We start from the raw sequence: 15,520 nt of genomic DNA, 5'->3' as shown, positions 1-15,520 counted from the left end.
TTTGAATGCTGCGTTATGCTTACCTCTAAACACAGTAATAAGGTGATAGAATCTGTCGTTTTTTGCCTAGTAAAGTGGCACCACCATTTTCTTGGGTTCTGTTCCAGCCGGACAGTTTTCACTGCTGGCAGCACAGTATCTACCAGGAGAAAGTAAATAAACCACACAGTGCCTGGGGCCAGGAAGCTGACCTCACAGTCAAAGCCATCCCATTGGGTTGACATTTGGGGGTAGGTTGCAAACTCTACATGAGAGCTAACCAGGGAAGGTAAGTTCTTAGGTCCCTTCACTTGTAGGGAAATTATTGGATTGTAGGATCTTTGGATGGATGTCAACTTGTTTTTTGTATATGACAATTAGTTTGTGATAAAATATTAACCCAACCTACATCTTAGGTAACTGTTAACCTTGCCATTGATTAGCTCATCTTAATTGTATGGTTAGCATTCATTGATAGGAAGGTTAAATACCATGTACAAAACCCTTATAGGATCTCCCCATGGCATAAAATCCCCACTGGCCATGGTGGGAATTTTAGACCTACCTGGGCTACACAAGACCCTGCCTCCAAACGGGATGGGGGTGATCAACTACAGCAACGAAACATTCATTGAACTAACTCCTGTTCATTTAACCTTCTACTTTGAAAAAGTAGAAATGAATTCATCATGAATACTTGTAATGGTGCCTAATTTTAGAAGATGATCTGTTTTTGTCCCTGTTTATTGAGAGACAAACCAAGCAGCTGGACTTTGTTACTATTTATTTACGGTATTGGGGATTAAACCTAGGACCTTCCATGTATAAACTAGTATTCCCCCACTGAGCTAAACTCAAGCCTTTAAAAAAACAACCCAACCTTTTATTTCAAAGTAGGGTTTTTATAAAGATGTCCAGGAAGGCCTTGAACTTGTGATTCTCCAGTCTTAACTGCTTAGCTAGCCGGATTATAGGACTGCATAACCAGGTCCAGCTTGGTCTGGGGCATTTTAAAGATTTTGTACTTTTCATATTAATGGTAGATTATATTCCATTATTGAAAATAAAAATCACATAAAACCCTACATACAAAGTCTGTGGGAGCTTTTGAACCTGAAGAACGTTCACTTCAAAATTTGTTTATATTAATTATAATGCTATTTTTATAAAAAGTAGAATCAGGGATTGTTAGGGAGAGATTTGAGCTATTCTGACACACGTTTTACAGTGGGGAAGGGGGAGGCTTTTGTTCCATTCTGTCAGGCTGGCTTTAGAAGAATAGTTTTGGTTTATGGAATTTGTGGCCTTAGGGAGTTGTTAAATATTAATAGATGCGGCTATAGCCTTGTTGTTGCTGCCTTTGTGTGTGTTTAGTTTGTTTCCTTGAGTTGATAGCCAGGAAATTACGCCATCCATAGCTTCAGGCCGCTATGGCATGTCAGTTATGGAAGAGAGACCAGGCATGTTAAAAACCCTACTTACTGCATCGGATAATATGTAAGTGTGTCTCATCTATTGATATCTTGCTCTTATATCTTTCAGGACCTGCTGAAGTTCCCATGATGTCACCGAATGGGTCCATCCCTCCTATCCATGTGCCTCCAGGTTACATCTCACAGGTATGACATTCGACTGGCCCCTCCACTCACTAGTACACTGACATCATTTGAGCAAAATACAGAATTGTTTCCTTGTTTGCTTTCTATTGCCTTGATAAAAACACTAAGCAAAACGACATTGGGTGGAAAAGGTTTATTTTATCCCAAAAGCTGTAATCGGTCATGAGGGAAGCCATGGCAGGACCAGGAAAGCATGCTAGTTCCTGGCTTGCTCGCCTCTCACAGTGTAGCTACCCTTCTTATTTGTCCCTGGCCTACCTCTCCCACAGTGAGCTGGGCCTCCTCCATCAGTCAGGACTCAGGAATTGTCCCTCACACATGCTCTAGACTGTGTGGTGGAGGCATTTTGTCAGCTGAAATTCTCTCCTCCCACTGGGTCAAGTTGAAGACAAATGTAGTCAGGAGAGGTTGCCGTCCTTTGATGGAACCACTTTACACTTGCCAGGTCTTACAATCTGAAGTGCCAGACTCCGAGAGAGGACGGCAGAAGGGACAGTAGGCTGCCTCCCTGTTATCTGTGTGAAATTTCCCCATGGAACCCACTCTTTAGAACTCTCCTCCCATCTGTCCTATGGCTCTCATAGCTCAGGTTGGCACTGAACTTACCCTGTAGCCAAGGTTGACTTTACACTCACTATTTAATCAGGATGGTCTTGAATTCCCTATCTTCCCTTCCTGGCCTTCTAGCCTCCATCTCTTGAACACTGGGTTATAATCATCCATTTCCCCATCTAGCTCAAGATAAAAGCTTTAAAGGAGAAGGTTTTTAGGAGTTGACTTCCCTGAGATCTGTGATGTTGGATCCTTTCAGTTTTGTCCAGGCTCAGCCAGTTCATCTGCCCCAGAGTTTCTCTCGTTGAACTGCTTTTCTCTTTCCTCATGTGCTGGGTGTTTTCCAACTGTAACAGTGTCATCGTACACTGGGGAAATGAGGTGACATCTTCAGAAGAGCAGGAAAGGAAAATAGCTCTGCCTTTTCTCACAGAGGAGAATCACTGTCACTATTATTTGGGTTGTACCCCACATTACCCCCCCCCCCATTTAGGTTTTTTTCTTGGCACCTTCACCTATACATTAAAAATACTTAAAATTGGTAATTTCTCATTAATATATTTTGAGGGAGATGGTGTGGCTTCTTCTCCCCCCCACCCCCCGGAAAGAAAAATTGGCACTTAACTTAGGAAAATTGTTGAAGCCCAGGCAAGAACCGACAAAGATTTATCTTCCTTTGATGTGAAAAACAGAGCCATTTCTTCATCATGCAAGGCATTCTACAAACACTATAATTTCATATTTTTTCCATTCTTATTTTCATGGGAATCAACTTAACATTTTTGAGTTGCCAGATTGCTGGCCAGTTTTCCAACTGTTGTAAATAAATGACTTGTTTTACACAGTCTTTGTATAAGACTCACTAGAGGTGAAAAAGGGTGGAGAGAGGGGGATGGGATGTAGGGCCATGGACAACATTCATGTCACGAGTCAGTTAATAGAGAGGAACAAGGAATGTCAGATTTCTATTTTTTTTCCTGCTCGTTTAGGTTGAGAAAGTGTTTCGTTCCATTGAACACAGTATGGTTCTCACCATTATGACAGTAAAAATAACACCTCACTTCACGCTAAAGGCCATTAAGGAATAGTAGTTACAGTTGGACATTCTGATGGGGAGAAGCTGTGCTTAAATGTGTACTTTTGTTCCTGGTGGTGTTCCTGTCATTACAGTAAATGCAGAGCATTTATCGAGACACCTAGGATGGGTGGGGGGAAGAATTTTCTTCTTTACAATATTTCAGATCCTGAAAAACCTTCATTGAAATTAAAGTAGAAAGTGTAAAGGGGGCGGGGCTGTAAACTCATGATTAAAATACTGTCAGCCCTCAGAGCTGACAGTCCTGCTAGAAAGTTCTAGGAGATCTAGAGGTACACAGTAACCATGGAGGAGTGATGGTGAAAAGGAAGAGGAGCAGGCAGCCTATGCGACTTGTTCAGTAGGCAGCTTTGCAGAGTCAAGCGTTTAAACCAGCAAGGGCAGGATCTTGGACACTGAGCTATACCTTAGCTTGAAGCTCTGTTCCAGTCATGCCTGAGGGCACAGGACAGCCTGAGAGTTTATTAACCTTCAGCAGTAGGTTTTATTGTTAACCAGATGTCACGGAGAAGTGTCTGAGAACATGTTGTTAAAAGAAAACGTTGAACTTGGGCAGTAGAATGCATGTGTGCCTTCTAGGGCTGGGCGAAGTCCACACTTCAAAGGAACAAGGGTGGAGCCTAGTCTGGGGAAATTTGTTATAACCAAGAGATCTAAGGAGCAAGAAATGTAGTTATTATAATGTTGTGGGAAGGAAGTATCTTAGTTAGGGTTCTATTGCTGTAGTAAAACTCCATGACCAGAAATAAATTGGGGAGGAAGGGTTTTGCTGAGTTATCACCCCTTTCAGTGTTGATCACTGAAGGGGGTCAGGACAGGATCTCAGAGCTGGATCCCAGAGGCAGGAGCTGATGCAGAGACCGTGGAGGGACACTGCTTCCTGGCTTGCTTCTCATGGCTTTCTCAGCCTGCTTTCTTACAGAACCCAGGACCACCAGCCCAAAGATGGCACCACCCACACTGTGGGCTGTGCCCTCACCCATGACCACTAATTAAAAAGATGCCTTACATCCGGATCTTATGGAAAATCTTACAGCATTTCCATAATTGAGGCTTCCTCCTTTCAGATAACTCTCGTTTGTGTGTGGCATAAAACTAGCCAGCACACTTAAATATGACACTTAAAACCAAGAGAAATCCCACTTCAGCAGGATTTGTCTGTCAGAGATGCATCTGACTAGTCAGTTCTGTTTTCTCCCTGATGTCTGACCCTGAAGCACACATGGGCATCCCACTCAGGTCTAGAATCCACTTACGGGTAGCATGATGCAGCACGGTGGGGGTGGGCGAGCCGAGCCCTTCATGGTGTCACTGCCTTCACAGTGCTCTCTTAACCACATCTCAGTGTGGCAAACATCTGTTTCTGAGTGGCGTGTATTTACACTCATTGTTTGGCCATCGGAAGTAGTCAGAGCTCTTCTTTGTCTAGCAGTTCACTCTTTCTGGTCCAGTGGCCTTCCTGTTAGAGGTGATCCTTTAAGAACTGCCAACCAGAATAGTCATTCTGTCCTTTCACACAAAAGGGTACTTTGTCCTGTCTCTGTCGTAGACTGTAATACATTTCATATGTCCCCAAGAATTGTCATTACTTCATGTGGCTTTGGTTCTTAACACATAGGACATTGGCTGGCATACAACAGGTTTTAAATGAATGTATAAATCGAATTTGGGACTGGGGAGGTATCTTAGTAAGATGCACACCACATAATGTTTTAGTCAGTGACAGACTTCACGTGTGGGATAGTCTTACAGAGTGTGTACAACAGTGATTTTGTAGCTGTGTTAGTTTTTGTAAGTACCGTCAGTTGTGTGCAGATGGTAGAATTGCCTAACGATGCATTTCTCAGAACACATCCCATCTGTTATCTGATATATAATCACATGAGAGAGGTTCAGGTAGAGTAATGAAATATGTGATACCTGGGAAAGAGCAAGATCAGTGTGGTCTAGATCTGCAAGTATTGAAACATTTTAAATATAGTTTAGAAAGAGGGGAACCCTACAATAATCCAGCCAAGGGAAAAGGTCATTCTGCCACTGGTGCTGATAACTAAATCTTCACACCTTTAAAATTAATGACATTAACCCTTCACCTCACGTCCTGTACAGACATCAGCTCACAATGGATTGGGAGGAAAAGTGAAGAGTAAAAGTGTAAGATTCTGGGTGTAGACTTCCTGAGCTTATTGAGTAAGATGGACTCTTAGCTATGACGGCCTGAACAGTGACAAGAGCAAAGGTGGTTTCACAAATTGAACGTGTGTGTGTCCCGGAAGACATCACAAGACGGTTCAGAGGCAGCTAAAAGTATCAGCAGAGGTGTCTACATCACATAAGAAGAGGAAGCACAGCTACAGTGTGAGAAGGTCTGCTGTGACTCAAGGGGGCCACATGGCCATACTGTCACAGTTACGCAGGTACTGCAGAATATTCGCCATACACACCCAAGGCCTCAGTTCCTGTCTATCACTGCAAGACAACCAGTGAATGAAATCAAACATGTCAGGGACCAATTCTCTATTGTGGTGATACACAAGGCCAGGTAGGACTTGAAAAGGTATGCCTTGCACACTCTGAGATGGCCACACCTCAGGAAAAGAGAGATCATATGAGAATTCCTAAGGGTGAGGACATTGTACAAGGTAGTATCAGAGAAGTCACCGGTTCCGTACAGTGGTCTCAAATGGCTCAACAAGGGTCCCATGTGGCCAGACAGCAGCAGCAGCAGCGGTGGGTAAGAAAGACTGCAAACATATGCACACATGTGTCCATAACAGTCAACCACAGTCACTTCAAAGTGGGAACAAGCCATATGTCTGACGGCACATGCGTAGATAGGTGACCATAATGCAGTAGATCCAGACTTAGCCATGACAGTGAGCTGGGTATGTATTAAAGCACACAGCTAAATCTGGAAAATGGTATCCTCACTGAAAGTAAGCTAGGCACAAGAGCTGCATAGTGTATCTTCCTGTTTGTGTGAAACATCTACAGTTAGCAAATCCACAGACACCTAGCGATTGCCAGGGGATGGGGGCGGAGTCATGGGGAGTGACTGACCGCTTGCCTCTAGCAGGGTGCGGTGGGGGCGGAAGTAGTGTGTGTTTGGGTAATGAAACTGTTCAGAAAGTCCGGAGTGGTGATGGCAGTCAAGCCTCTGACTGTGGCAAAATCTACCAAGCCAGACAATATCAAAGGATGGACTTTGTGCTGTGTAAATCATATGAAACAAATCTATTATAGGAAGAGAGGTGGGGATAGCCTGACTGCAGCTAAGAAAAGGCCAATAATAACCGAGGTGGGGAATGCTTCACCTCTTGGTGCTTGTGGTGGGAGTTTCTGGGACAACGCACCCCGTTGGTATAGTTCCGGCTATAATTTTCACGTTCTGAATATACCAGGTTCTTTCCCTTTGCCTGCAGTCTGAAAGTCGGTGACAGAGCCTGCTGTGCTGGGGCACACCTGCCCAGCCATGGGACTTTCAGTGTACAGTGAGCCTGTGATATGTCTCTAATACACAAGGACCTGCAACTTGTGTGCCGGTAGTCTTTTGGCATAAGAAACAGGAAGGAAAAGGCAAAGCAGATGATTAAAGATGTGTTGCACTTCTTGAACTACAGGGGTAAATGGTGTTGCTATTGAGGATATTAAGAAAATGCAGCCTTCAAATGACAAACTGATACTTTCAGTAAATGCATACATAAGAGGCACCTGCCAACCCTGTGAAGATTGTCTTAGAGAATCTCTGGGCAGCAAGAGGCAGTGGTTAAAGGGCTGTCAGGAGCACAGCCTGCATTTCCTTAGGTGAGAGTCTGCCCCAGAGAAGAAAGCACTGTGGAATCTTGTCATTGGAAATGAGGGTCTCTAATAGAGTAGGACTTCATGTGAGTGGGCGTGTGCTTGTGTGTGTGTGTGTGTGTATGGAGAGAGAGAGAGAGAGAGAGAGAGAGAGAGAGAGAGAGAGAGAAAGAGAGAGAGAGATGCTTTAATTTTGGTTGACTATGGAGTTGAGTAAGATTTGAGAAAGAATTCACCTGACCTTCTCACCTTGAGAAAAAACTCACCTTTCAGAAAATATACATTGGTAAGACAGTGTGTTTTCATTGTTTCCCTTTTTGTTTTGACAAAGTATTTGACCAAAGCAATGGTCTGCTACAGCCGGGGAAGGTAGAAAGCAGGATGGGGGGGGGGGGTTGCTGTCACATCACATCCACAGCCAGAAAGGAGAGCTGGATGTTGCTGCCAGCTCTCCTGTGCAGTCTGGGAGCCCAGCCCGTGAAAGGGTACCACCCACATTTAGGGTAGGTCTTTCTACCTTAGCTAATGGGATACAGGAAGCCCCACAGACTTGCCAGCATCATTGTGTCCATGGCTGTTCTGAATCCCTACACACTGATAATCAGAAGAGAACGTTACAGAGGGAACCTACTCCTTTCACAGTCACTGCTTTTACCTCTCTACCCTAAAACATCCAGGCAGTGGGTCTTGTTCAACCCATTGGTTGTAAACCCCTGTTTTGTGTGGGTATTGAATGACCCTTTCACAGGGGCCCCTTGAGACCATCAGAAAACACGGGTATTTACGTTATGATTCATAACAATAGCAAAATCACACTTAGGACGTAGGAACAAAAGTGTCTTTATGGCTGGGAATCACCGCAATATGAGGAGCTGCATTAGGAAGGTTGAGAGCCATTGATAGAGAGGGCAGAAATTGGGGCAGGCAGGACTCATAGTGCACTTGGAAATAACGTGGCCATCAATGGAGGCCTCTGTTCAGATTTGTGATCACTTCTCATGTAACTTTTCCATTTTCTTTGCTGAGTACATAAATGCCTACTTGATGTGGTAGAAATTGTGGCACTCAGTATAGACATCATAATGAAAAAGACTGGTTTGGTAAATCGGGAGCGTCTGGCGGGGCCTTCTCAGTGTGCGTCACATAGGCTGAAGCAGTGTTCTTTTCATTTTATGTTGCTGTGGTTCTGTGGTTCTGACCCCTCTGTCATTAGCTTTCCATATAATTTATGTATAAAATGTCTTAAGCATATGCCCCGAGCCTTAGTTTTCCACATTTCAAACTAATTTATAATGGCTTGTTCTAGTGTTGTAGGAACACTTCATATTGACCCAAAGATCTGAAAAGCATATGGAAGGAGTTGACCGTCCAAGTTGGTGTTTGTCATTTGGGAAAGCAGTCTTCTTTCTCCAAGTTGACTGATGTAATAAAGAAATTGATCAAGATGCATATCTTCTTATTTTGTACCTCTAGGCATCCTTTGATATTATTAACCACTTCATTAGTACTCATTGAAATTTTATATATCTTGGCATGGAGAAAGGAAAAAAAAAATAGATTGGAAAATGCATTTAAATTTGCTTTGCGGTCCAGTAAAGATGGTTGGTGGGTAATGTGTTTGCCACCAAGCCTGACAGCCTAGGCTAGATCCCTAAAGGCCTCATGACAGAAGGAGCCTATTAACTCCTGCCAAGTTGTCCTCTAATATCCACATGGGCTCACATGCATGTATGTTGCACACACATACACACAAATAAGTAAATGTAATACACTTTTTATTTTAAAAAATTTTGGTTGTGCTCCACAGTAATCCAGCACCACCTCAGTAGCCTCTGTGGTGAAGCCATGATCTGATTAGGTAAAGTCACAGATTAATGAGTTTATTTTAGTTAAGCATTAGCCCTGGCTAATATAACCATGTCTATGTAACCATAGTCAATATGGAGGAAGCATTGCTTTGTTCGACCATTAGCACCGTGAAAGCCATGAGCAAAAGGAAGTGTAGAGCTTGTCCTCTACCTAGACCAGGTGAGAGTCAGACCTACCTGGCTGCTAGTCGTAAGAAAATCAGGCTGTTTCAAGCCTTGGGCCTGCTGCAGAAATCTTCATAGTCAGTATTCTGAGTGTCAGGAAGAAGGAAGCACCCATGGGTGTATTCACGTTCTGTGACTAGTGGGTCTCACTTTGTATGAGGAGCAGCTACAGAACCGAAGGAGTGTGCCCAAAACAGCTTCTTGCCACACAGTGGTGTGTGGTTTTCTTCTGTCTGTGCCTTCTCTCTGTCTGCCCAGCATTTTCTCTTGCATTTTGTTTCTCTTTTCTGCAACCCTGGCATCAGCAGGAAAACACAGATCCAGGTAGAGCCCTGTGCCACCCAGCTATTTGTTTGGATGTGTCTCTTGTTTGAACTTGTCATTACTGTGTTTTAACACCGAAGCTCCAGAGAGATGGGGTGTGTGCATTACTGCTCATCTGTGGGTTGGTGCCGAGGTCTCTGAGAGGTGCCTGGACTATCACAGGTGTTCATCATCAACTGCTGAATGGTGGGGGTCACTTCTGTCTTACAGAGGGAGGAAAGAATTCGAGGGCCTTTCGAGTTCATTCTAATCTGGAACCAGGTAGTCCTTCTATTTATTTTGTACATTGCTACGATGTTACATCTCGAAAACCATCCTAAGCCACAACATGGCACAGTCCTCTGACATTTGCTATTGTCTCAGTTACAGTGCTGTTCTTTACTTAGTTCATGTTCGTGGCAACATTAAAACTGTCACATCCAGAAACGGAGTTAGTTATGTGTACTAGTGTGTCCCTGCTTTTCTGTTTGTTCACCATGTGCATGAAAGTGCCCACAGAAGCCATAAGAGGGTATCGGGTCTCCTGGAACTAGAATTACAGATGAGCATGAGGTACTATGTGGGTGCCGGGGATAGAACCCTGGTCCTCTGCAAGTGTTAAGTCTGAAAGAATTGTTCTGTTCTAGGAGTAACTGGAAATTTAGGCTATTGTTTTACACATACCCAGTGTTTTTGTGTGCCACGCCTGTGGGATAGATTTGGTTTGAGCTTTTTTTCATAGAAATGGAGTGATGTTTCTAGTCAGTCTTGGATACAAACTTTATCAACTACTCTATTTATCTTCGTCTGTCATGTAGAATTTGGAACTATGGTCATCCAATTATCAGTGTGTGTTGGGTTCTATTTCACGCACTCTATAACTTATAGATTGATAATACAAATTGTGGAAGACATTACCATTGCCTTTGTTACAGTCAATACCATCTTTTCCTCCCTTTGTCCCAGGCATCCGTATCTACCTCGCTCAGAGTTCCTTGCTGCCTCAGTCTGGCTAAGGGGCAAAGCATTCTGGGTTCATATTTGTGCTGTGTGAACTCCCTGGGTCGTGCCTGACTGTGTCAGCAGGCTTTTAGTTTTCTTTCTGCCTCCTGCCCTTCAAGTCGCCCTTCAAGGGGAGCCTAGAGAGCTAACCCAAACACAGAATTTTTAGGAATAAAGATCAGTTTGATCTAGACATTTAGAATGGGTCTTGTAAAACACATCATTTAAGTGTCTTTTCTCTTAAAAGAGAATGCTTAGCTGGAATGTCCCCACGGCAATTTGAATAAAACATGATAGTCAGATCTGGGTAATATTAGCCACCAAGGTGGCTTTCTCTGGTGCCCTGAGGAAGAGGGCTGTTGATTTGGGTGACTGAATTCGTTTTCCTTCATTCTGTTTTTCAGGGCAGGGATGTCTTACACACTTACGGTAAGGGGAACTTGAACTCAGTTCTCCTGCCCGGGATCCACTAGATGGTGTGTTCGCTTACTGAACAGCTGGCCCCCAATATCATAATTATATGGCTTGTGTAACACAATGAGCTTTCCTACATTCCAAAGTCTACAGGCTAAAGTCTAAGGGCCAAGATGGCAGGATGTCGGTTTTGCCCTGTGGATGTGTATTTCTTAGGTCACATCACAAGGTCTGCCTCCTGTCCTCAGGGCACTCTGGATCACAGTCCCCTTGCACACACATTCTGAGGCCTTGCACATTAGCACTTCAGCATAGGAACTTGAGATGGGATTTGGTTGGGTGCATAATGTAGCTCATACTAGGTGGCCATCTGAGAGCACAACCTCCTTTCCCAGAGTTCCTTGTGTCCCTGAATACATGTGAATGGCACTTCTGTTGAGCCCAAAGTCAAGGATAAATTTGGAGGAAGCATTCTTTGTTTTGACTGGTGAAATCTTCCTATGTGGAGTTTTGTAACAGCACTTACTAGAGCCCAGGCTGGTTTCCCCATACCTTTGAATATTCAGTGTTTAGCAGTGCTGTGTGTCAGGAAGTCACTGTTGAGTTGAATATGTGATTTGTCTGCCTCCGGACATTGCCATAATTTTATTTACCCCAAAAGGAAATGAATTTTTCCCAGTAGTTATCTATGGAGATTGAAGGCATTTTTTCTTGCCTTGGGAATTTTGAACTGAATTCTCTCAGATGTTTGATTTCTTCTACTAGAAAAAAATATATGTGAATATATGAATCACTTTTATTAAAGAATATTATTACCACCATTTCTGAAGTTGCATTTTTACTAAGTTCCTCAGCCTTTTTTAGGAAATCTGAGAATAATTTCCTTAGGTATAGTTCATAATTGATAAGTGAAGTGTGCTATGATTTATGTTATTAAACAGGCAAATTATCATGTGTTTTTGTTTTTTTATACTTACTTCAGCATTAATACTTAATTTGGGAGGATGAGAGACAGGTCTGGTTGGCATAAGAGCAGGTTTCTGAAAGCTTCTTTATAATATATGTACATGTAAATATCTTTCGCAAATACCACAGAATAATTCAGGATAATTAGAACAGGACTTTAGGCAGTTTTAATATGTACATCAGTTTGTGGCTGTATAATGCTACTTAATTTTTTGCCTAGAAACCTGTTGTGTGTTTATAAAGATAATTTATTCTTTAGAGGAAATTTATCTTGTTAATTTTTAGGAAGAACTTTAAGGACAGCTGTTCACATAACAGGAGCAAGAAGACAGCTCTTTAGCCCAGTGTGTTAGTTGTCCCCACTCCCCCCATTGGAATTTTCCTTATTAGAGGATTTTTGATGAACTTAAAAAGAAAAAAAAAAAAAAAAAAAAAAAAAAGAAGTAACATGCTTACAGCAATCCAGAACTAATATCATGAGAATAAATTATTTTTATTACAACCTCCACTAAAGAGAACTCCATTCAGATCTGTGTAGCTGCATCTGGAGGAAAAGTAGAACTTCCAGGAAATACGTTGCTTATTGAACCTTGAAGATTGCACAGATGTCATAGGAAATCAGAGCACGTAGAAGACCGAGAGGAAGAGAGCACCAGGATAGCCGGTGTTTGTGCCACTGCTAAGAAACTCCACAGCAGTGGTATGGTTGCTCAAAGTGTGCTCTAGAAGAGTCAAAGTCACTTTGTACACTAAAATGCGGGCAGCACACTTAGAGACTTGCCAGTTTGGTTTCAGCAGTACTGGTGTTTGATTTTCTTTTGTTTTCTATGAAACCAAGCGTGGGTATGGTTTTGTTGTTATAGACAATAAATTTATTTTATTTTGTCTTGGTATCGACCTCCTGAAATGCAATGAAAAGAAAACTCTATTTCAATATACAGATTCTATTTCCAGCATTAAAAAGGAAAAGAAACCACAAATAAAGCCTGTCAGAACGTGTGCCTCAGTGTCTTAGATAATTGATCCAACCCAGCCTTAGTGAGCCTGTTCCTAGACTCCCAGTGTAACATTGTGTGCATGAGTGTGGGTGCACATATATGTCTCATGTTTCTTTAATTTGACCAAAGCCAGGTCACTTCCTCCGCAACTGAGCTACCTCCTCAGCTTCCTGAGTTGATTCTGATGTCTTCTTGCACACATGTCTGACCTAGAGTCCCCTCCATCAGCTGTTTGGGCTCCACAGGTTACTGAGGCCCCTGTAGCTCTTTGTCACTATCATTCCATGCCCCGTCTTTCTGTGTCACCTGGCACAGTGCCCGGTGCTAGTGGAGAAGGAAGTGCCGGTGAGGGGCTGTGGAACATCAGCCACACTGGGGCTCATGCTGAGAGCAGGACAGTTAGGTGCAAATTTGACTCTCCTGACTCGAGATTGCTCTAGTGTTCACTGGTCAGACTCTCCCTTCAGTGCGTCCACCTCCTTAGTCCAAGTCAATGACATTCTTTTATACTTCAGTGGCTTTTGACATCCGTGTTCCCTGTGTTTCCTAATCTCCAAAGGCTTGTGTGTGCTAAGGCAGAGTTAGAGTAGATATTGTCAGGTAGGTCTAGATGCCCAGCCCTGGAAGCATTGGTTCTTAGAATCTCTTCTGTAAGACCATCTGGCTTGAGGTTATGTACAAAGGGGCTCCTACTGTCAGTTGAAACACAAGATCATTAAAATTTTATGACAAATCCAAGATTTACTAGCAAGATAATGGTTTTTCTAAAATGTCTCATGGGGTCAGAATCACTCGAACAAAGGGAAGTTACTAATTCCTTTGTATAGGGACCAGGGAAGTTGGTGCTTGTTAATGGTGTATTACATCCAGTCCCTTTGCTTTCTCCCCTAGGTGATTGAAGACAGCACCGGAGTCCGCCGGGTGGTGGTCACACCGCAGTCCCCTGAGTGCTACCCACCGAGTTATCCCTCAGCCATGTCACCAACTCATCACCTGCCCCCTTATCTGACCCACCATCCGCACTTCATCCAGAACTCGCACACCGCCTACTACCCGCCTGTCACCGTGCCTGGAGATATGCCACCCCAGTTTTTCCCCCAGCCTCACCTTCCTCCCACCATCTATAGTGAGCAAGGTGAGTACGTTCCAGCTGGCACTGAGAGTTGTTCAAACTGGCTACGTTCCAAGAACCTCTCTCCTTTGCTGTGGGATGAGCAAGGCAGAGACCTAACTGGTACCAAACTCGGGAAATTCCTCGTTTCCTTTGTCTTGTGGGCAGGTCACAGCTCTGTCTTGCTTCCGCCTCAGCTAGAACAAGGAGTAGACTAGGTCATCTTTGTTTCAGAAGGGAGGCAGCTGTTGATGTGTGTTTATGTAACCCTGGCCTGAGGCAGAGCTGGGGCCCATTATTTCTTTGGCATCATCACCGTCTGCCAGGAAAGGGGAAATTGAAATGCTTCGTGCCCCATTCCAAATGTTAGAAGAGTATGAAGTCTCAATATCCTTTGGCTTTTCCAAAAGAGAGATCTTGGCTGAGCTCAGTGATTGTCTTGCCGATGCTGTTAGCCCTCCTGCAGCTGTGTTTCACTTGAGACCGGCCATGACTTTGCCCACAGTGTCACCGGCTGTTGGACAGCATTGTGTCTTAGAGTTCTGACCTTGGTATTGGTTGAGTCTGAAGCTCTTGACTATCCGAATGGATGCCAAGAGCCAGACAGTAAGTGAGGTGCAACTAGACTTCATCTCTAGGCTTTGCAGAAGGCTCTCCTCACTCCAATTGGAGCTTTTAGTGCTTCAGGCATTGATTATGTTGTTTAGAGGAATTGCTCTTAGACCTCAAAGTTTTTCAGCAAGTCTTCCCCCCCCCCCCGTCTCCTCCCCTCCCCTCCCTCTCCCTTCTCCTCCCCCTCCTCCTTTTTCTTCCCTCCCCCCTCCCCTTACTCTTTCCCCTCCCCTTCTTCTTCCCCTCCTCCTCCCCCTCCCCCTTCCCTTCCCTCTTCCTCCCCTTCCCTTCCTCTCTCTCTTTCCTTCTCCCCTCCTCTTTCCCTTCTCCCTCCCCCTCTCCTTCCTCTCCTCCCTCCTCCCCCTCTCCTTCCTCTCCTCCCTCCTCCTCCTCTCCTTCCCTAGGTTTTTTTGCCCATTTCTCCTTTCTGTTCAGCTCACATGATCTTTTTTCTTCATTATTAACAAAAGAGAAATCTGAAATGAGTGTTTTAAATGATATAACCTATTGTAGTTTAGGAATTGTGGTTTTTCTTGTTTGGTTGGGTTTTTGTTTTGTTTTGATAGTCATAAGGAATTTCATGCTTTCATAAAAGGGTGCAGAAAGGTTATAGCAAAACATGAGGCAGAATTTCACCCGCCACATCAACCTGTTGTTGTTTCTTAGCGAAAGCATCTAGCATGGTATGAAGACATTAGAAAAAGAAACCGTTAACTAACTTGGGTGTCTTAGACATGGTCTCACTCTGGAGCCCAGGTTCATCTTAAACTCAGCAATCTCCTGCCTCATCCTGCCAAGTGTTGAGATCATGGGCATGTACCTTAGTTAATTCATGAAGATGTATTTAGTGCTTCGTCACAATCCATATTAAATTCTGGAGAGATGTCAGAGGGCTGGTTGGCATGACTACCCTGCCACTCTTCAGTGCGGGCTCCTGACTCACCGTCTGAGGATGCTCTCCGACGGGCCTAATTTTAGCAGCTGCTCTCTAGGATGCCTAGAAGTTACTCTCCCATAAGTGATAGCCTTTGTAATAG

General features: G+C 43.7%; 1 protein-coding gene across 1 annotated transcript in view; it reads left to right on the top strand.

Annotated features, from left to right (window-relative positions):
- FNDC3B (fibronectin type III domain containing 3B) overlaps window positions 1-15,520 on the top strand; it is a 216,626-nt gene that overhangs the window by 83,564 nt on the left and 117,542 nt on the right. Inside the window, exons 3-4 of the mRNA XM_080929181.1 lie at window positions 1,522-1,598; window positions 13,652-13,895. Of these exons, the coding sequence (XP_080785307.1) occupies window positions 1,522-1,598; window positions 13,652-13,895 (321 nt within the window). The remainder of the gene's footprint in view (window positions 1-1,521; window positions 1,599-13,651; window positions 13,896-15,520) is intronic.

Source organism: Micromys minutus (genome assembly GCF_963924665.1).
Source record: "Micromys minutus genome assembly, chromosome: 15".
Classification (NCBI taxonomy): domain Eukaryota; kingdom Metazoa; phylum Chordata; class Mammalia; order Rodentia; family Muridae; genus Micromys; species Micromys minutus.
This window is presented reverse-complemented; position numbering and strand designations above follow the sequence as displayed.